This window comes from Madurella fahalii (assembly GCF_045866475.1).
Source record: "Madurella fahalii IFM 68171 DNA, scaffold_3, whole genome shotgun sequence".
NCBI lineage: Eukaryota > Fungi > Ascomycota > Sordariomycetes > Sordariales > Madurella > Madurella fahalii.
Genome location: NW_027263973.1, coordinates 3,832,414 through 3,854,905, shown reverse-complemented (window position 1 = coordinate 3,854,905; position 22,492 = coordinate 3,832,414). Strand labels below are relative to the sequence as shown.

The window sequence follows — 22,492 nt, the reverse complement described above, 5'->3', positions numbered from 1 at the left end:
GCCACAGCAGGGGCATCAGACACGGCACCTAATTAGTAGGGACTTTTATATGAGCCAGCCGGCGCTGCTTAAATACTACGTCGCACCCCTCTTTGTCCGTACCCGTCCTTGTTCGGTTTTTCAAAGCAAACTCTCCCTACTTTAGTCCATGCCACAGCGATATGGACGACCAAAGACACCAATATATTCACAAGTATCTGTGGCGCGACCAAGGACGGCCGGCCTTTTCTGGTTGGCAGCTCACACTGTCCGACAACGAAACTATCGCTTTCCTGGCATTCATTGCGATCCTCCTCGGCTATACACAGACCCGGGCATGGCGACTTGCACGCGATGGTGTACGAGCATTCACACGGCCAATTCAACTCCCCGACGATAACGAGCCCGGCTCACTTACTAAGCTTTCTCAGTGGGAAGCTGTAACCGGCCTCGCGAGCACCGTGCTAAACATACCGAATAAAACGCAAAGAGTCCGAAACAATACAATGACTAGTATTTCACCTCTTTTCGGAGTAGCAGCCATTATCAATACTATAGCATTCATCTCGCTTCAAGCTGTGATACCATGGATCCTGACCGGTGGCCTCGAAACACCTATTGTACAGTCTAGGTCTTTCGCCTTGGAGGACATATTTCAGTACGACTTTAGTGTTACCGAGACAAGAGATAAAGAGAGAGCCACCGTCGCTGCCGACAAATATAGCAAGTGCTGGTTCAACACAACAGCTCTTTCTCAGACTTGCGGCCGCGAGAACGGAATTCTGTTTGACCGTCCGCATATGCACGTATCTGCAGATGTTGCTTGTCCTTTTTCAAAGGCAGCCTGTCATCCAGATGTACAGCCACTGCAGTTGGAATACATAAATCTCACGTTGAGAGATATTGGCCTCAACATCAAATCCGACCTACACCTCAGCCGCCGTCTCACTTGTTCACCACTGAACATCGACCGCTTTCTGCTTGCTACATCTGACGGGACGACATGGCTACACTTTGGCGCCATCAATAATTCAGATTCTGGAAACTCCACAACTCAACAGCGGCAACGTCTCTCGTACCCCGACGGGCGAAGCCCTTTAACAACGCGTTCGGCAGATTGGCCTGTAGGCCGATCTGCAACGGTTTCGACTTGGGAACTTGACACGAGGAATATTCATCCGGAGCTCTTGATCACCAATGGGGACGTTTTCGTGCTTGTTTACGGCCCTGTGATGTTTAAGTCTCTAATACCTATTGACGATCCTATGTACTCAGCCCACCGCCACGGGCCAGGGGGCTACTATTCTTTTCCCGACTTTGAATATACTGCTATGGCTTGCGTCGAGGAACATCGAGTCTGCATCCCTGGGTTACCCGGATATTGCACGCGATACATGTCTAGGGTTGAGCTGCTATTCCTCAGGTACCAGAGCACTCCTCCGAGCAAGATATGGGCCAGGCTGGAGGAGTCTCCAGAAATAGCAGCCATTTACGACCTAGTGTTCAGCAGCACTCTCCTAAGCATATATCATTTCCTCGACATACATAAGATAGGAGCCATGGTGTCGCCACAACCATGGCCTCTTTGGAAACCACTGCCATCAGCGGATACCGCTCGCATTTGGACATTGAACGTAAAGGCGTGGTTCGAGATGTCCTTACTGATGTTACGGCAAGACCTCCTGACGCTGGCCACAAGTCGCAGGCCCCTTTATTATTCAGGGCTGGAACACGGGTATTCCGCACGCGTCCTATTTCTTGATAGCGACTACACCAACATCAACTTCGTTATTTTCATCCTTACCTTGGTCGCGGTTGCTATCATTAGCGCCATCAGTCATCGTTCTAGAATGAGGAGGGTTTTTGAAGAGTTTCGCAAGTTGATTTTGCGAATGGCTTCGGCTGCTGTCGCCATTGCAACCCACTATCTTCATATCAAAATGACAATGGAACACCTTGGCGGGATGCTTTCACAGGCCTTGCAAGGAGCACCGATATTGTTTTGGAGTCAACGGAGAGAGGGTAGTCTAGGAGCAAGTATCGGTACAGCAGAGGAGGGCGGAAGACTGAGGCTCGCCGACAACGGTGGTCGCCCATCGGGCTTGAATTATGAGCTGCGGTGAGGACCTAGGCATTGTCACAGATAACCTGCCGTTCATTCTTGTTAATCTGTGGGTACCTAGTTTTCACTTAACTGCCTGTAGTAGCGTTGTATTCCACTCGTACTAGACGCAGGAGAGGAGATAGGTTGTTAATCAAACTCATTGCCCGAGAATACAAAATAGCCGCATGTTGGTGGCCGTTCCTTAGGCTCCTTGTGACGCAGGGACGGCAACCCCCCCTTCGCATTGGAAGTCAACCCGGCAGAGCATTGTCTCCCTTCATTGCACTCCATTTGGATAGAAAGTGTTCGAAACTCGAAATCATCAGCTTTGCTTAAAGCCAGCAATCAACCTCGACCGTTCCCCATTCAGCAATTTCCCACCAAAGCAGCAGCTTTGTTTCAGTGACCGCCCCTGGTGGATTGGTACTCCTCCTCCGTGACATCCTCGATTCTCATGACTGTCGTGTTCGGACCCGTTGACCGGCCCCCGCCCTCGACGAGGAGTGGTCGGCCATAGGCGTCGTACATCCTCGTCTGCGTTACCGGCGGCTCGCCAAGCTTCTGCTTCGTCGTGCGCACGCCCGAGCCATTGCTGTTCGAGTACGCCTCGCGTTTGTAGGCCCACCCTTTCGTCACGCTGCGACCGTTGGCGGAGGTTGACCCCACGAAGGTTATCGAGCTGGAGCTGGAGAAGCTGAATGGCATGGTGTAATATGGTTGTTGACTAGTGATTTTGACGTCGTATTGTGGACTAGCGAGGAGTTGGGTGTCGTAGGGCAGGTTGGTCGTATGATTATCTTAGCGGTTGAGAATTTGATACTAGGTTAACAACTGTTGCCACCATGAAGTGCTGGCCATGACGTCACCGGCACGGGACCCCTCCTTGGGCACCTCAGGTTGTTAAAACATACTCGCCATGAGAACTCCTAGCCCCTGGCCTTGCTTTCGTAAACTCCCATTTACTCAGACCATACTCGAATTCTTATTTATATAATTTCAACCCCGCGAAGAGGGAATCAGGTGATGATCGCAGCTGCAGCTGCTTTTGTCGCCGGGCGGATGATATGCACTCAGCTTATCGACCAAACTCGGCTTCGATGAAGAACTTATCAGTTAGTTACTTCGTCACCGGAACGACGAAGGCCCCGGTGCTGTTTAGTTCTTCAGCATTGTGGTTACTGAGTGAAGCGGCACTCCACAGGTAACAAGCTTCGGGTATCACCGTACTTACCTCAGTATTGAATGGGGACCGGCTCTCTGACTACTCGCAAAGAGTGTGGGCAGACCATTAATAAGGGAGCAAACACCATCATCGCAGGCCCCCCTAGTAAGTGTAACACTGCTGGCAGCGAACCAGACTTTACACACCAGATCGGTCCGACGCGTCGGCATTCCAGCACCAGAGGATGGAGTCATTGGAATATTTTTACTGAAATATATTGAAGGAGTAGAAGACAATCCGGCTTCACTAAGACGAAAATACTTGCCGATACGACTAGGCATAATAATATACTGATCCAAAGCCATCGTTTCTTTTCTCCTTACCCCAATAAGAAGTGTCGTAGACTCAAAAGTAGACCCAAACCACCGAAACGCCAAACAGAACGCTAGACTCACAAAAGGCAAATATTATGAAACAACCACCAAGCTCCCCACGAGAGCCTTACTATACACCCCTTCCCCCAACGCCCTACTCCCCTCCCCTCACCCCTTTCCCCCGCCCCCTTCTTTATTCCCCTCTCCTTGGTTTAGCATGCTGCTTCATATGCCGGGCGACATTATCCTGGCGGCCCTCGTAGTCGCACAGCTGGCACTTGACCCGCTCGGAACGCGTGTTGTGCTGCTGCGCGTACTCGGGGTGCTTGGCCCACAGGTGGCGGGAGAGTGCGCGCTTGTCGAGGTGGCCCTTGCCGCAGAGGGCGCAAGGGAAGGGCTGGCGGTGCTTGCGCTCGTGTCTCCTGTTGTGAAGGGGGAAAATGATACGTTAGCCATACGGGATACTGATGAAGGGGAGGGACCGGCGGTTTGGAGAGGGTCTTACCTGAGATTGGAGCATTTTGTAAAGGTTTTGGAACACGAGGGCTCGGCACAGGGGAGGAGTTGTGTGGCAGTCGTGGGCGGTGATGGTGTGGAAACGGGGGAGCTGCCGGCCGGGCTGAGCGAGGTGGGAGTCGATGGGTATTGGGGCGGGTTGTTACCCGTTACAGTGAAACCTAGGGTACCATGGACCGAAGATCCCGGGCTTGCGGCGCTCAGCGGTGTGAAAGGGCTGTTGATGGCGACGGGGAGGGTACAATCTAGGTCCGGGGACAAACCGACAACCATGAAGTCCAGATTGTTAAAAAGACCCATGGAAGTAGTGTCCGGCAGCGGCATTGCACCCCCCAACGGCAATGCATCCTTAAGGTAGGCGTCCAGCTGCAACGCCATGTCAATGTCGAAGTCCTGCAGAGGCTCGACTGGACTGCCTGCAAGCGGGCGGATGGCATCATTGTCCGGGGTTGAGGATGCGCTAACTGGCGGCGAATTCCACGGCGTGGCGGGCATCTGTGCCTCGCCCAATCCCACATTGAAGGGCGGGTACATGCGAATAAGTTGACTCTCATGGGAAGTTGTCCGGTAACCCGGCATGGCGGCAGCAAGATTTTTCGGAACCCAGACCCACTCCCCTTGCTCCTCAGCAGGGTAGCAAGGGGGGTAGGTTTGAGCGTAGTACATGTTGTTGGACATCTTGGTCAACCCAACCCACGGCGTCGTGAGTTGGATGAGGTCTATAAAGTTCTGTGTGCGTGTTTGGTCGGGTTCTGAGAATGGTGGTGGCTGTGCCTTGTCCCGAGACACCGGAGACAGAGGCTTCGTTCGGTGATGACAGATATGGATCAGTTTAACGACTTAATCCCAGGTCGACAAGTCTTTAGACTTCCACGGCGCATCACCAGATACGCGGGATCAGTATCGACCGCTGAAACCGTGCCAAGTCCTGGCGGATGTGGCAGGACCAAGTCCAGGCAGCGCTCACGAGACCAGTCCTGAGAACGCCGATTCCTTGTAAGGCCTTGGGCCGGGCAATGCTCGACTCGATACCGTCTCCTTCGAACTGGTTGCTCTGACTGCGTGAGGGCGTCAATGTCTCGCCGGTGGAGTGCGCGACTCCGGCTTCGTGGCGGTCAGTCAAAGTGGTACCTCCGGAATTGCGCGCTGGAGCGCCGAGATGCTTCAAGTTAGTCTCGGTCCCGAGACGTTGGCGTTGCCAAGTGGCAGAATCATGGCTACCGGTCGGGTGGGCGGCTGTGCTTGCCGGCCACGGAATCACTGAGGCGACTCCAAAGGCCGCCAAGTCGGTACCGATCAGTACCTTGGGCGTGGCGCTGAGAGGTTGGCGGCGACGGATGAGTTCCTGTAGGCTGCCAAGCGGCGTCGTGGAGGCTTCTGGGTCCGGTGCCGTGCTCGGAGCGGGGATACCTTCATTCATCATCCATCCACAATTTCCTCCTCCGCATCGCTGGCATTCTTCCTCTGTTTTTCCTTTCAACCATCGCGTCACTCCATCACATCGTCCGTGTAAGCAGTTCAAGCATCGGCGGTATCTCTGTCTCACCAGGCAGATGTGCTGCCTAGGGACGCGGCTTGGGGATGTCGAACCATCGTTGCCAGGCTTTTCCAGGGCTTCCACTAAATCCTCCGACTCAGACCATGATTGTTGAGGGGATGCTGGAGAGTCCCAGATCGGTGCGTCATAGGATGTGGTTTCCACATCCTCTGGCCAGAGTTCTTCTACCCAGCAGTCACATATTTTCATCGACTGCAGAGTTGGGTTAACGCCTGCTGTTAGGTTAAAGAGGGCTAGCGTCATTACCAAGGCGATGGCCGATTTTAAGCCTTCGAGATCCAAACCAAACAGCATCTCGTGAGAAGACCCGGTCACCCGGTTGGCGTGGGGAATGGGGTTACAGGCTGTGCCTTGCTAATCCGGTTGACGAGAACGTGGCAATATGGAAACAAGAAAAAACTGGTGGTGAAGTGTCAGAACTTGGTGGTATCGAGGTTGGCGAACTTGAGGGTGAGGAGGAAGGTCAGAACGGTGGCGCGGGGAGGTGTCGAACAGATTTTAACGACACCTCAGGACGCAACCCGAGAGCGCGGATTGCTGACCGCGTTGGATTGTCTTGGCGGGTCGCATCCCGCCTCAGGCAGCGGGCGCCCTCACGAGGCTAATCGAGCGAGCAAGGGTATGAACCAATCATGTCGCGCGGGAACACTGAGGACGGCCGCGCAGTGGGCGCTGAGAGAGATGTCCTCAATTGTGGCAGTGCTGATGCAACGCTGCAGTACACAACTACAGTACGGTGCCTGTCGCTTCGACGAATCTCGAAACAAAAAGGACACCTGCCCGCTGTATCTTTCCCGGGCCACAATCTGCTGCCGAGTCTCGACTTCTATTGACCTGCAAATGCCCGATCGATTCTAGACCCCAGAAGCAGGAATCGATCGAGCCAATTACAACTAACAAAGCTGAGGCATCACATGAAAGGTACAGTACTGTACATACAGCACCGTAACCATTCCCGCAATTGACGGCGCAGCCCGCCCGCCCCCTCCCCCCTGTCACCGCCCATTTTTTGCGCTCAGCAGCGCCCCCCATGATCCATCCAGAACCTGACATCAGCGAACAGCGACCACAAACCTCCTCGGGTACGTCAACAGCACTCTCCCATCGCGGGCCCAGGGGTACTCGTTCTCCAGCCGCCTCCGATACTCCCTCATGAACCTCTCGCGCACCTCGCCGTCCGGCAGCACGTTCACAAAAGGCTGCAGCCCCGTCCCCTTGACCCACTCCACGATCGCCCCGTGGTCCTCCAACGCATGTTGGTACTGCGTCGTCCAGATCTCCACCCGCCTGCAATGCGGCTGGAGGGCGTTGTGGTAGTCCATCGTCGGCTCGATGGGGTCCAAGTCGGGCCGTGCCTCCGGCGGCAAGCTGGCAAAGTACGGCCGCCACGGCCCTGAGAATGCCGCCGCTTCGCGCATGGCGCGGTGCGAAGGCTCGTCGTAGTTGTTGGGCATTTGCAGCGCCAGTATCCCGCCGTCTCGGAGCGCAAGCAGGAGCCGGGTGATGGTGGGGATGCGTTCCCGGGTGCGGAGCCAATGGAAGACGGCGTTGGAGAAGAGGAGGTCGGTCTGGGGGTCGGGGAGGTACGTCCGCACGTCGCCGTGGGTGAACTCCACGTCAGGAAGGGTTGCGCGTGCTTTGGTGAGCATAGCGGGAGACGAGTCGACGCCAGTGATTTTAGCACCCGGGAAGCGCGCCGCGAGGATCTCGGTGCTGTTCCCTGGCCCGCAGCCGAGGTCGATAACGCACTTTGGGTTGTATTCCTGTCCGAGGAAAGCGAGTAGGTCGTAGATGGGACGGTTGCGGGCTTTACGGAAGAGGAGGTACTGGTCCGGGGACCAATCGCTGGTGTGGTGAGCCGTGGTGACGGTTCCGTGGTTTCGGGATGACATCGTAAATTTCCAAAGGGACACCCTTAAGATATTACCAATTGTCGGGGTATGCTGCATGAGGCAAGTGGCTCGCTGTCGTCGGGAGGCTCTCCCGCTCGGAGCGCAGAACGCCAGCGGCCAAGGCCGAGCAGAAAGGATGCTTCTATTGACCATGACGCGAAATAGTAAGGTGTATTCAATACAGGACAGGTTCACAATATGCGGCGCGACACGACACGATATGATTCTGAAGACGAAGCCAGGGAATCCATCATCAAGAAAGACGAAGTCGGTGCGGGGAAGACCGCAGCAAGCTCGGTTACGTAAGATACTAAGATGCGAAAGCCCGCCAACCCTGTTAATTATAGTGCAAGGGTAACCAAACCCATCACCGTCTAGCGGGGACGTACCTTGAAACAACCACACCCCGGTAAGGACGATTCAGCCGTAAAGTACTCGATAAAGTCAGGTAGCTAGCATGGGCGGAGGTTGGAAGATGGCTTGGAATGCACTATGTGAGGCGGGTATGCTGTTGGTGACGGTAGCAGGCCTGACTCGCACCCTTGTTGGTCAGACCACGGTACCAAACGTCAGGTAATGTGACATTAGCGCTCCTGTAGCACAATAACTTTATGTTGGTAGCTAACGTACACTATAAGCAAACCGTCCACATAAGCGAACGGTCCACTTTCCAACGCGACGCGCTACCCTTGCACTCAATACAGATTTTCTTAATAACCCAACATGCCTCCTACTTCAAAGGAAGCTAGGCTAATCCTGGCCCTTGACGCTCTTCAAAATGACAAAAACCTAAGCCTACGAGGTGCAGCAAAGGTCTATAACGTTAGCCATACTACTCTTCGCAACTGTTGAAAGGGCCAGCCTACGCGACGTGATATTCTAGCCAACTCATGGAAGCTTATGGATCTCGAAGAGCTGACGATAGTTTAGTATATAGTTGAACTATCTGAGCGTGCATTCCCATCTAGACTGAGTGGTGTAGAAGATGTCGGAAACACGGCACCTCTGAATCGTGGGAAATGACAGTTGAGGATTTTGTGTGTGTCTTCTCTTCATTGTCTTCGCCCCTCTCTATCTCTGCTGGAGAGCTTGCTCCTTTTATAGACGAGATACTGTCGGATGCACAGCACCTCTGAACGTTCGGAGTTAAATTTTTAGGATGGAAATTGAGGATGTCTTGTTTTCTTCTTTGTCTAACGGAGGTGAACTTCCTTCTTATTCCCAACTTCCTGGACCACGGAGACCCGGGTTGACGGGTCTCCGAGAGATCGGATCACACTTATCCGAGTCGCACTAATCCGGATCACACTGATCCGGGTTCGTGCTTTGCAGATCCAGGATCCAGCTTCCTGGCCCTTTTGACAGATATAAGCAAGTGGTGTGCAGCGTTCAATCACGGAGTGATTGAACTGGCGGATCTTTTGGTTCATTGGCAGAGTGGTTTACTGCGCGCCCTCTTACAGAAAACAAGTAAGATAAATACACTTATAGAAGACAGCTTAGTAGTACCGGAAATACCGAATTAGCAGCAATAAGCGGTCTCGGCAGTATTGAAAGTCCCGACTAGATCTTTAGCAACGGCAGCAATCTTCTTATAGCTATAGCGAGACAGCATAGAAACTTGAAGGCAATTACCCTCCTCGTCGAGCTCGCCCTCGGCGTCCTCTACGCAATAATCGACGATAGCGCGAACCGCATCGATAAGGATTATAAGGTCAACGGAGTCGCCAACTATTCCGGCAGTAGCCTACAATTATTAGCAAATCCCCTGCTAATCCACCGAAAATATATATAACTTACCGGTATATACAACTCTTTCTTTACATTATAATAGGAGTAACGCAAGGAGGTTAACTACTCGAAAGAACAGTTAATCGTAAAGACTTCCCCGGAGTAAGGATTAATGTTTTTAAGTACCGAGCGAATGCATTTTATATACAGCGTGACCTCGGCAGCGGAGGCGGCGAAAGCGTCTATCGCAATGGAAAAGTAGCCGAAGCGACGACGAAAAAAGAAAGTGAGAGAGAGGGAGAGAGAAACGAGGGCAAGTAGCGAACTACATGCAGGAGCAGAGCGAAAAGCGAACGAAACGACGTATAGAAGAGGGCCTGAAGAAGAAAAGTTTTAGAAAAGGTAGGAGAGGAGAGGGGTATTTATACCCGAGTAAAGAGGGTCAATACACATCTGCAATTTACAGTTGTATACAAGCTATGTAGTTGCAAGAGCGTATACACCGTTTAAGTTCTACAAAAAGAGTAATACGTAAAATCGGACGGAAATCCAGACAATTTAATGATAATTCGGAACGCATACCAGAGCCGGAAAAGTGGAGTACCGGTACCGTAGAGCCGCACCCCACCAAACCCGGACAGCAACCGAAATTTTACCGAAAACCCCTCGAGTACAAAATTTATTACCCCTCACCAAAGTCATAATTCTTTCTTACTACGCAATCTCCGGGGCAAAGGAGCCCTATAAGGTATAGCGCTTCAATCGTTATCCAACTTTACGCGGTTCGAACAGCACTCGATACCTACCCGATGTCATCCCAACCACTACCCTTCCCTGAGTTCAGATAATGTGAACCTGAGGACAGGTTCTACAGAGGGGAGGATAAATTGTAACGAGAGCCCTCTGGGCTAGACCGGGGGAACCGGCTGAATGACGGTGGATAATATCACTGTACTAGGGTAGATAAGAACCCCGTAGGAAACCTTTTCACGCGGGGAACTTCTGATCCGTAAGGATCAGTCTCTGTGTAGTTAATGACAATAAGAGGCTATTCGTGAAGCTATCTGTAAAGGGGGTTGTTCTGGGAACACGTTGAGGGAGATGGACTACGATGTCTCAGTACCGAAAAGGGTTCGATCAGTGGGCGATAGCTTCACGAACAGCCTCCTATTGTCATTGACTACACAGAGACTGATCCTTGCGGATCAGAAGTGCCCCGCGTGAGAGAGTTCCCTCACGGGGTTCTTATCTATCCTGTATCGTGACATCATCCAGCATCATTCGGCGGGTCCTCCTGACTTTCGTCCGGAGACTCTCGTTACACTATCGCCTACTGATCGAACCCTTTTCGGTACTGAGACATCGTAGTCCATCTCCCTCAACGTGTTCCCAGAACAACCCCCTTTACAGTTTATTAATTGTTATATTGAATCTTGATGGGTAGTCGTCTAGTTTAACTGACAGTTCGGCTAGTAGTCAGCTTACGAAGAGAGATTCTTTGGCAGCTTGTGCTAAGACTAGTAATTCGGCCTGTAGTAGATGTGGTGACAGTTTTTTGCTTGTTAGCCCTCTAACCTACAAACCTACTAAATAACTTTATAGTGTACGCCTGAGAGCTCTTTCGATCAAGGGTGTTATCGGTAAAAGAGGCGTCGTTAGCAATAATATAGTTGTCGCTACCCCTTAATTGCAAAGCCAGTTTACGCGTATGATGTAGGTAGTAGAGGACTTGGTCCACAGCCTTGTAATACTTAGGTCTAGGGTTAGTATTGAATTTGACTAGCTGTGACACTGCAAAAGCTATATTAGGCCTTGTAATCATAGCGGTGTATAGAATAGATCCAGTCTTCTACTAGTAGCTAGTAATTAAGGAGTGCTTAGCTTTACCATCGTATAGTAATAATTCGGCTATAGTTATTAGGATCTTAACCGTTGGATTCGTTGTAGCTAAGTTGATAATCTTGTTAAGGTAAGCCGTTTGCAATAGCTAAATCAATCCTTTAGATCGATCTCTTATAACTTTAATACCTAGGAACCATCGTAAGTTATCTCTACCTGTAAGCTAGTATTTCCATTGCAACAAGTTGATTAGTATCTAGATGATAGCTACTTTTTCTTATATCCCAAGATAATATTGTCAACGTAGAAGAAAATCAGGATTCTGTCTTTGATTAGGATACAGAGTTCGTGCGAGACTGTCTGGAATCCTAGAGTAGAGAGAGTCGTCTTAAGTTCTTCTTACTAAAGTATTGCTAACTCGTGGAGGCCGTAGAAGGCCTTCTTCAGCTGTAAGACTTTACCAAGACTTTTGTAGCTAGGTAGCATCTGTATGTAGACGGTATCTTCTAGTGTGACGTTGATAAAGGTGTTAACTACGTCAAACTGTTTTAATTCGAGGTCGAATCTGGCTGCAATAGTTATGACGATACGAAATAATTTAGCGGCGAGAGTAGCTGTATAGGTCTCCTATGCCGATAGTCTTTATTGGTTACCTCTAACAACCAGCCTTGCTTTATACTTCTTGAAGGTTCTGTCTTAGTTAAACTTGTAGTTATATACCTATATACAACCCAATACGTACTTGTCTTCCTTCTACGGCTCTTGCTAGTCGACCTCGGTCTAACAATCCATTGTAGTATTTACTTGCAAGTAATTCCTTTCGGTTTAGATAAATTGATCCTTAAATAAGTGGTCATTGAGCTAGTAGTGCTACGGTCAGTAGTAGAGGTAAATCTTGGCTATGGAGAGTCTATTGGTCGTAAGGCCGTCTAACAAGTTGTTGTACTATTGCCTTCGTAAGTACCTGACTATTGCGTGCGTTAACTGGTTGCTGTAATCGACCTGCTATAAAGGCGGCTATCTAGAGTTTAAAGGTTGAATCTGTCAAAAAGATCAGGTGCTAGTCCAAAGGATCAGGATCACAGGATCTAGTGCAGGAGCCAAACCTATGTACTCTAGTCAGCTAAGGCAGGCTGGCAGCTAACTGCGCCACTGTACAGACGTCATCCTGTACGTGTATCTCGTCTATAAAGGAGTAAGCTCTCTAAGGGAGACGAGGAGAAGAAGGAATACAATCAAGATAAGACACACAAAATCCTCAACTGTCATTTCCCACGATTCGGAGGTGCCGAGTTTGCGACAGTAGCTTGGGTTAACGTGTTGATTGAGAGAAGGGGTTTCGCCATTCCCTCGAGCCGCTGCACGGCAGCAAGAATTGGGGTCTACACTACCGCGGCAACCCTATACTGGAGATCCGAGGTTTGCTCGGAGCTGAATGTGCCGTACACTGCCTCTTAGCACCAAGTAGCTAAGCCCTGACCACAGCCATGGGAGGTCGCACTTCCTGTAGGATTTAGGCCCCCTGCCCGATTGGGACGCAACTTTCGAAATTATCGTAGCATTGCTACGGGCTTATATTCAAATACATAACCATGTCTTGTGTCGCTCCTCGTCCTGCATCCAACTCTCCAGCTGCCGGTGGAGTACGACCTTAGTCGAACCGCAACATCAATCAAGCCATGCGTTTCCATTGTTCGACAGCATGGCTGGTATACGCTTATGCCAGTGGCAAGTGGCTACCGCTCTACCCTCGTCAAGATAGTCTCGTACGGATGTCGGCAGCCTTGACGAAACTCAAATATCTACACCACACCACTCTGGGCTATGGTTCGTCAACAGGAAATTTGGAAGACGCAACCAGCAAACGAGAGGCGAGGGACCGCAGAAGAAATCCCCCGGATACAACCGCCGCTTCGCGATATCCGACGCGGTCATGCATCTCAACATACCCCGACGGTGGCGGACCCAACATCACGACCTCTCGGTCGGCGCGCCGACGGCCCGCTAGGATCAAGCACCTTTATCACGGCCATATTTGCGGTGCTGATCGTCGTATCGGTATTGCTTGGGATAGGCATTGCGTCCATCGCCGTATTTGGCTTCGAGTAGAAGGTGTACTTTGCCAAGTCGAGGTACGACAGGAAAGAGATAGAGAAAGAAGAGCGGTTAGAGGCAAATCGGCCGATATTTGCTTGAAGACAGTTTAGGAATACTAGGTGGGCTTGAGACTTTACGAGGTCGGTGTAGGCATACATGATGTGGAACGGCGTTATCCGGTGGCCATGGTGATACAGGCACGGTTACTATTGCAATTCGAGATACCCCTGACGAAAGAGAACATACTTCCTCTCATTGCTTTTGTGTATTACTTATAGGGTGAGTATGTAGACGGCCGGCTAGGAGTCAGCTTGATTCCAGTTCTTCCTTCAAAACCACAATTGCAAACTGAGGCTACTCCAAGTTCCCACCACAGGAGCTTAGCATAATAAAAGTACACCGAGTATCTCACCTAGACGACGCAACCCTAGTCAGCACAGTAATCGCAAAGAGGGACAGGTCTCTAGCCGAGATATTCCTCTTGCCACTACATAAGTGAGTCGGCCGCTTGCGGCGGCCGAATATGTCTCGACGAGACCCATAATACCCGTATCGCCGGTATTGTTAATAGTAACGTAAGTGGGGTACAACACTGCCCCAGCCCCCCAACGGCACGGGAGGATATTTCGAGGAAGACTAGGTAGTGTGCCTAGGGTCGGTGCTTTGACTGCCATGCCTATGCGGGCTAGGGTACCTGCAATGTGCAAATGAAGAAATTGAAATAGAGGAGCGACCTGAGATTATAGTCTCTTTTAGGTGGCAGTGACATTGCTAGAGTGTAAATTTTCCATTCCGATAACACGAAGTTGGTGTGATCTTTTCGTTGCTTGGATGGTTGTCTGTAGTAGGGGTTCATTGTTAGTTGGCTCGAGTCCCGCCACAGAGGCATGCCAGTACTACCAATAACTCGAGGAACGTCTACAGGAAACAAAGCTGCACCTGATTTTTACTGACTTGAACCCATCGTACTCAGCATCCGCTGAACCATCATACCACCATGGCGGAAACCATTACTGAGCACGCTGCCAAGTTGCAGCTGGATGTCGAGACAGGAGAAATGGTGTCCAGAATGAGCTCAAGAAGCGCATCCAGAAGCAGGTCAAGAAGGCCGCAGCTGCTGCTCGCAATGCTCCGTCCAACTCGGCCCCGGAACCGCCGCTCGGAAGTCAGTCTAGTAATACGTCGGCCAGTACCAAACGAGCTACTGTAGGACAGGAAAATGCTATATTCGAGCAATGCTTCCTCGCCGACGTATATAGTCTGCGGCCGTCGAAACACGTTATAACGCGATCTCCGCCTGAGCTGAATGGCTACCTCCGTGTAAACTTGGCACTTCTTCTTTCTTAGGCGTCGATGAAGTGCGCTAGCGCGGCAGGATAGCTGGGCCATACGAAAGGCAATTGCTATCAACTTTGGTTTTGCGGGGTGTTATGACGTCCAGACGGTTATTACTCGTGCCTGCAAATCAATAACATTGGGTATTTTGTGCTAGAGCTAATTGACAATAGGGCCTGTAGATTCTTAGATACCTTTTTCGAGACCCCTAACCGGCTACCAAATGAATGTTGACACAGTACTTTAGATTTGATGACACAAACCCTAATGCTGAAAAAGAGGAGTACTCTATCGTTATCGAGGAGATATTCCGCTGGCTGGGTTTTACCCTTTACTACCTACTTGTCCAACAACGCCCGGCGTATATATGACCTCGCCGAGGACTGATCAGGGAGGGGAAGCCTACGTATGCCACTGCAACGGAACCGAGACCAAGCTGCAGCGTGGTGATAAGGATGGATCCACCCCGATATATCGATGTGAGCACGCAAGCTAGGAAGTTGAGACCAACCTCGCCAAATTTCGCGGGATGCTGGACGGAGAGTATGAGCTGCAAGCGGCCTGGCTCCACATGAAGCAGGACATTAAGAAGCCTAACCCTCAGATGTAGGATATCGCCTCCTATCGAATTCCCAGGAACCAGGAGCCACACTTTCGGACGGGCACCAAGTGGCGGATATACACGACTTACGATTTCGTCCATGCCTATGCAACAGCTTTGAGGGTATCACACACAGTTTATGCACGACCGAGTTTGTTATGCCGCGGGAGAGCTACGAATAGCTGAACCGGTATGCATTTTCCTACCTTTGTTATTCAGCTAGTAGCGTTGCTTAGGTACTAGGTAGCTAACACGAGCAGGATTCTAGTCGAGTAGCAGCCAATGCAGCGCGAATACGGCCGGTCGAACTGAAAGGCACTGTCATAAGCAAGAGAGACATCAGTGCCCTGATCGAAACCAAGAGGGTCCGCGACTGGGACGGCCTACGTCTCTACACCCTAAAGGGAATCCGTTGACGAGGTGTACCCCCTGGCGCCCTTCTTTCCTTTACCAACGAGCTCGGCGTAACAAGCGCCAACCCATCCATTAAGATTAAGCGCTTTGAGCAGTCGGTTCGCTGCTACCTCGATATAAATGTCCCTCGGCTGATGGTTGTCCTTGACCCTATCCCCGTAGTAATCGAAGATGCCGAAGAGCTTAACCTCGACATTCCCTTTTTATCTAAAGACCCAACCACGGGCTCACACAAGATCAAACTAACAAACAGAGGTTATATCGAACACTCCGATTTTCGGGATATTGACAGCAAGGACTACTTCCGGCTCGCTCCGGGAAAGATAGTGGGCTTCTTGCATTACCATACCTCATTAAGGCTGTCTCTTTTGTGAAAGATGAGGCTACCGGAGTCATCAAAGAAATCAGGGCTGTCTACAATAATAACCGCAAAAGCCCAAGACGTACATCCACTAGGTGCCTGAGGGCTTGCCCACGGCTGAGGTGCGTATTTACACGGCCTTGTTCAAGTCGGGCCAGCCCCACTTGGTGACCAGTGGGTTCATCAACGATATCAACCCGGATAGTGAGATTATATAGCCGAGCGCCATTATCGAGTCGGAATTCTACGATGTAAAGAGCCGTACGCCGTGGCCCGCGGCGGAAAGAGGAAAAGACGCGGGAGGTTGGGCCTGAGAGTATCCGGTTCCAAGCCATACGCGTCGGCCACTTTGTGAGTCGTTTCCTCTCTTTTCTCTCTGTATCGTGCTTGTGCTAACGTGTTCTTGTTTCGGGTAGGCGCTGGACTCGGACAGTTCAGACGATACTTAAAATTGTACTCAACCGCATATTCCCGCTGAAGGAGGGTTCAGGCAAGAACAGTTAGAAGAACTACAAAACGGGGCAATAACGGGGGCTTGTAATAGAAACAATCAGTTTAGGAAAACAACGATAATATGATTCGAGTTGCAAGAACGCTATCTATAGAAATCTACGGCCTGCTAGCAGGCTCACCAGAAAGTCAAACATGCCAAACAAAGAGCATGCCATTGCTCAACAAGTAACTTCTCGCAACCAGTGCTCTCGAGCCTCCTACTGCTCACATTCACGGTCACAACGGCTCCGCCAGACACCGAGGGCACATGGTCCAGAGTTTGTAATTCTTGGAATCGTCGGAAATCTTCCAAGTGCAGTCGTTGCCAGTTAGATACCCATCACACTTCTCAACTCGCTTGGTAAGGAGAACTCCATTCTCGTCTCTCTTGAAGTGACCATAGGTGTAGACCTGTCTCCGGAGTTTGCACATGACGATTCGGCGGGACTGAGCAAGGTACTGGCGCAATTCCGGTGGTTCGTCGCTGTCGAGCAACAACTTAGTCAAGAAGATGTGGTGTATCGAGGTACTACTAATGTCCCTTGGTCAAGTGTTGGGCAGACAAACCAAAGGTCGTTTTTCAAGGTTGCTTTATAGACATCTGTACGGCATTACGCTGCAAAGAAGAAAAAGAAGCCACGTACGCATTACTACTTATCACACAGAGATACGCCTAAATAATGACCTGGTTACTTAGGATGGAGCAGGATATTCCCGATTGTCGTAGTCAGAGTGGTACCCTTGCTAATCATCAGCAAACCCAAAGAGAACACCTTCAGCGAAGATATTCCAAGTTCCCCAAATAGCTTGTGGATTCATGACGGGCGTCATCCGGCGCTACCTAGATAGGGACCTCATTCATCTGTGCCAGCGAATTTGGTACGGGCCGAGAACGCTGTCCCCAGGCCCAGGCATCCAAATGACTCTTCTTTCATTCTCCCACCGAGAGCTCCAGCCATGCGTCGAGCATGACAGAAGGCCATGTCAATCTGCGAGTTGCTCGAAGGCAAAGCCGATATTTACGGCCTCGGGGTCCGGATCGGTATATACCTGCAGTGGAGGGTGGGCATGGCTCATCCCGCTTCGGGTTCCAGAACCGGCGCAGGGCGTGCTGGGCCCGCACTCGGTCTGGCTGTCCACTGTAGCAATTCTACCGTTATTGTCGTGAGTCGAAACGTGCCTGCCATCGAGATATACACCATGCTGCAGATGCTCCTTAGTTTCCCCGTCACAACCCTCCGCTCGTTCGGCTCTCATCTGTGACTGATGAGCCCTCGCCGGCTCGATAAACTGCGCAGGCAAATAGGCAGGCTAGAGCAATAAAATTTTAGAAAGTCGCAGGGAGGCTACACGACAGAGGGAGCAGTGGAACGGGGAAGCTCGTCGGAGATCAGAGGACTGTCGCCGGGAGCTTCAGTGGAGAAGAGACCAGCGGCGTCTGGATACGGACAGATCAGCGTTGGGGAATTGGACATCTGACTGGCGGGACGCCGTGTTAACATCACAGGAAGGATGGGACACCTGGGGCAACCTGATCGGGATTTCGGCGGGAGGGAAGATCGAATGCCGAATTCACCGAGCCACGCCTCGCCATGTCCACCTGTCCTGCAATTCGTCCTGCGCGCTGGCGCATACGGGCAGAATAGAAAAAAAGCGTAGCAGAGGGCGGAGAACGATGGTGCTGCGGCTGCTCAGTTCTTAAACCTCCTCAGAGCAGGCGGCCGGATAGCCACGGAGTTCCAGTGAGTTCGCATGAAAGACGACCTAGCACGGGAGATTAGGATTATTTGTGCCCAGCCTACCGGGGCCTTGGCGGCGGAGGCTTGGGTACTACAGTCGTATCATAGGCGCCTCGGCCCAAATTAAGCGTGTGCTGGAGGCGACGCAATCATCGCGGCCCATAGGGAAGCACAATTCGGGCTAGAGTTCAAGCGAGTACACTGGGGATCTCACACTTCAAAACCGTGGGCCAGCGACCAAAGGGTGCGTACGAGGTGGTTTGCTAGGATGCAGGACCCCCTCCATAGCTAGGAGGCATCTGTGAGAAACGTTGAGGCTAGGTTCTTAGAGATTGATCCGTTCTATCCAGGAATTAAAGTACGAGATTTAGGGTCATAAACGTGATATACGAATATGGTAAGTCATATAGTACTATCTTTTTCCGAGTGGTTGAGCTGTTTCATGAGTTCTAGTCATATTCTTATTAGCAGACGCCCCCGCAGCACCGAAACGCTATCCCTCTTACAACCTCTGGAAAACGACCCATGACACAATCAATATGACTCGGTGGCTGGGATACAAGTATCTGGTTCGATGGCAGCCTCTGCATCATCCGGGATTCCAATGAGGACTCGAAACAAGAAGCCTCACACATAGCTGCTATATACGAGAACGCCGCCTTGACCATTTCAGCATTAGCGTCTAAATCTGCCGACTCCGGCCTTTTTTTCAAGCAAAACCCCGTGTATCTCGTCCCCGTCACAACCAAAAGCAGTGGTGAGAGGCCGTACTCCCCCTTCTCCCTCACTCTCCGGGACTGCTTCTTCAGCAGCCGCGGCTGGTGTCTGCAGGAGCTGAATTCTTTCTCGTTGAATCCTGCCCTTTGGCGCCTCTTAGACTCACTAGGAATGCCTTAGTGCCGGCTGGAGTGCGGACTACAACCGCCAGAACAACATCGGCGCCCGTCCTCTAAGCATCCACAAGGCCTTCCAGACTTAACTCCATCGCAGTATTCCAAAGCTCGAACCAAAACCCATCTATGATGTCCGGCCAGAATCCGACACATCGACCGCTTTGACGAAATGGAAAAGGACAGAAGAATTCCCCGCCATCAAGTCTTCCCCCTTCACAATGCGCCAGCTCTGTGGCCTCCTGCCCCACGGCACATAATACGAGATGCTCCTTGACTACTCCGAAGACAACTTAACTTTCCAAGCGACAAGCTCGCCTCCCTGGCTGGACTGGCTTCCGCGTTCGCCCAAAAGACCAGCGGCACACACCTTAAACGGCCTCTGACTGCACGGCCTACCCGAAGGCCTCCTGTGGAGCTCTCTCAGCCTCTACCGCCGGACCTGCGAGAGCAAATCCCTTCACTCGTCCCACTACTCCCCGAGCGCCATCTTGGTCTTAGGCCTCCCTTGACGGTCCCGTCGTGTAATTCAGCAGCAAGTACTCGTATGTCGACCCTGTTGTTAACGCGTATTCTATTCTTGGGAGCCTCCTGGGGTGGTATCGACAACAACCCGGGACCCTCAAATGATATCATGGGAAGCAACCCGTCCCAATTCCTAATCCTCAAGGCACGCATCAAGTCCCTCGCCTCGCTAGACGGCTTCAAGCCCAAACAGTTGGAACATCCGCGTGAGACCAAGGACCCGCGTAGCGCGCGGCTCGTGCCGTACGCTATATTAAATGATACTAGCAGGGATTATGATGATATAGAGGGGGTTTATGCGCTATTCATTGCGCATGTGGAATATGGGACGGAAGACTGTAGGCATGAAAATGATTGCGCGGTGGGGTTTGCGCATTGCCTTTGGTGGAGAGGAAGGAGAGTTGAACGGTGGAGAAGGGAAGGAGGTTGTTCGGACAGGGGTTGGGTTTGCTCAGTGCTTCTCAGGGGATGTGGGCAGAGGACCAAAGTTATTCATTACGTTGATGTAAATGTATGTGCATGTATGGACAAGTCTACGGCGAAGATACAGGGCCCTTCGACCAGCCCCAGAAAGCCACAGTGGGATATTTAAGTGGGGACTGACGTAGTGGTAACATACCTCAACAATGCCTCGTCCCAGTACCTACGAAGATGTATAAATCTCAGATGTGAATTAAAAACAAGCAGAGTTACCCATATCGTGGCAAAACCCTGGGAGAAGAGGAAAAGCCACGATATTGAGTGCCTGTTACCCTGTGGTAACAAATCTACTTAGAAGTTGCTAAAAAAAAGAAAAAGAAGTTGCAATCGGCGGACAGCGTGTAGGCCGCTTGACGTGGCAGACTTGGTTTGCCAATGGAAGAGGGCCGCTTCCAGTCGATCCAGGCCCGACAGCAGCCCAACGCGAGCAGGTCATGTTCGGGCGACATGGCATATTTTGGCCATTCCATATCCAATAAGTGACGGAAACGCGGTAAAAAACCGAGACAAACGGAGCCGAAACGAAAATAAAGCAAGTACTGTGCCAACGTGGGCCTACCTCCCGCCGTGCGCCCACCCCTGACGCCGTGCAACTGTGCCTATCGACGGGGATTCTCCATCCGAGTCCGGTCAACTTCTCAATCACCCCAATGACAACCCATCACACAGATTTTGGTAACATGGCGGACTGCGAACAAACCCGGAAGATGTTTTGGGGGATGACCGGAACCGGAAAGACGATGTTTACGTCCCAAGTATCCGATCAGGTCGATATGAGTGGAGGTGGGTCATGGCCCCGAAATCTGTGCCACCACCGTTTCCTCTTCCACGAGACTCCCGAGAGGTTCCTTATCTGGTCAGAGAAACAGACGCTAGAATTACTCAAGAAGTGTCCATTCCACTTTACGGCAGGCAAGACACTCGTATTGACACGCGTGGGTTTGGCGGTTACAATTTGTGGACTATGGCATCCTGATTGGCCTCGCCAGCCATCTTGAAGAATTACAGGGATGCGAGAATGCTGCATGGCCGTGTCGTCCTCCGTTCAGTTTCACACTGCCGAGTGAACAGGACCGAAGTGAGCTACATGGTGCTCTTTGAGGATAAGGTGTTCGAAGCAGAGGCTTATAAGAGAGTCGTCCATCGCATCGACAAATCGAGAAGAGGTCTGAGACCAAAAATTTACCGTTGTGTGTGAAGCCATACTTCTGAAGCCGGAGCATCTGGCACGACCTGTGTAAAGTGGTGGCGACCTTGCGGCGACACACAAACAAGGCACCCAAGACTCGGCGCACAACAGAATACAGCACATCATAGACGACGTCTTAAATGATCCTGCTCCACTGCAGCTTTAGCGGAGCTCGTCGAGTTCAGTAGTCGAGTCGTACAAACAACAGTTGGTCAGCGAATTCACAACGATGTACAGTCCACGTCAAGATTCGGCGCCTCGAGGCCGAGCCTGGAGATCTAGATCCATTTGTCCCCGCCGCGCCCCCCAACCAGAGGACACAGCTACGCTCGAGATATAAGTAGAGAGGTACGTGAGCAAGCCAAGAAGGATATCGCTAGACTGAGCGCTGAAATGGAAGAAGATATCGATCAATTCCAGTCCCAGAGGGCCAGATGGCAAACGGAGGTAGCGGAATGCGCCACGTTCCCGGGGGTCAGTTGTCCTTTTGCGCCCCGTTCGTTCTACTGAGGAGCTCCGAGCTAATCCATTGCCCGCACTTCTTTAGGCCCACCAAACTAAGGCAGTTGGAAGAACTGACCGCACTCAAGTCAGCTGTGTTTGGACACCACCACACGAGTAAAGCTTGAGCCATCGTTTGACTGCTTAGAACCCGCCCTGATGAGCGAGGACTACGATTTCGAGATGGAGAGTCTATGCAACCGGGTTCTTCACGACGATAGATCCTCTGTAACATGTTCATCTCATCTGTGTCTAATTATCCACCCACAGGTTCAATGTCTCTTTTCCCGGGACGGAGCGTCTGAACTTTCCCCTAGACAATATCATTCTTAACCTGCAAATTGATTGCATTCCGTGTGCACTTAGCAGAGACTCGAGATGCTCAAGGCTAGCTCGGCATCACCTTCGATGTCTGCCGGGGACTCTGAGGGATTATAATTGCCCAGCCGCGTAAATTCATTTTGGGAATACCGCCAGCTCTCACGGGAAACGCCAATCAATCACATGTACAGTACCTACCTAAGGTACCTTACCCTACTAACCCTAGTGCACCTGCAAGTCTGCCTTACCTCCACGCGGGACACTAAGGTACCTATCTAAGTGCTCTTTGGCCAGGAATGGGACGGCCCTCCCGATGAATCCTGTGGCATCTGCAACACAAGAACAGAGCGTTATGTAGCCATCCTGCTCTTGCGCGCGCATTTCTTCATGCC

The 22,492-nt window shown here is 51.3% G+C and overlaps 3 protein-coding genes across 3 annotated transcripts; all 3 read right to left on the bottom strand.

Moving 5' to 3' along the window:
• Positions 1-2,482: 2,482 nt before the first annotated feature.
• On the bottom strand, positions 2,483-2,788 carry MFIFM68171_06582 (uncharacterized protein; the record flags this gene model as incomplete). The annotated part of the gene is made up of 1 exon (XM_071062002.1): positions 2,483-2,788. The coding sequence occupies one exon, from the start codon at positions 2,786-2,788 to the stop codon at positions 2,483-2,485; it is 306 nt and encodes a 101-aa protein (XP_070918103.1).
• Positions 2,789-3,812: 1,024 nt separating this feature from the next.
• MFIFM68171_06581 (uncharacterized protein) lies at positions 3,813-4,813 on the bottom strand (the record flags this gene model as incomplete). Its single annotated transcript, XM_071062001.1, has 2 exons — positions 3,813-4,041; positions 4,125-4,813. The coding sequence occupies 2 exons, from the start codon at positions 4,811-4,813 to the stop codon at positions 3,813-3,815; spliced, it is 918 nt and encodes a 305-aa protein (XP_070918102.1).
• A 1,932-nt stretch (positions 4,814-6,745) lies between these two features.
• Positions 6,746-7,585, bottom strand: MFIFM68171_06580 (uncharacterized protein; the record flags this gene model as incomplete). Its single annotated transcript, XM_071062000.1, has 1 exon — positions 6,746-7,585. One exon carries the CDS (start codon positions 7,583-7,585, stop codon positions 6,746-6,748), a length of 840 nt encoding a protein of 279 aa, XP_070918101.1.
• Positions 7,586-22,492: the final 14,907 nt, after the last annotated feature.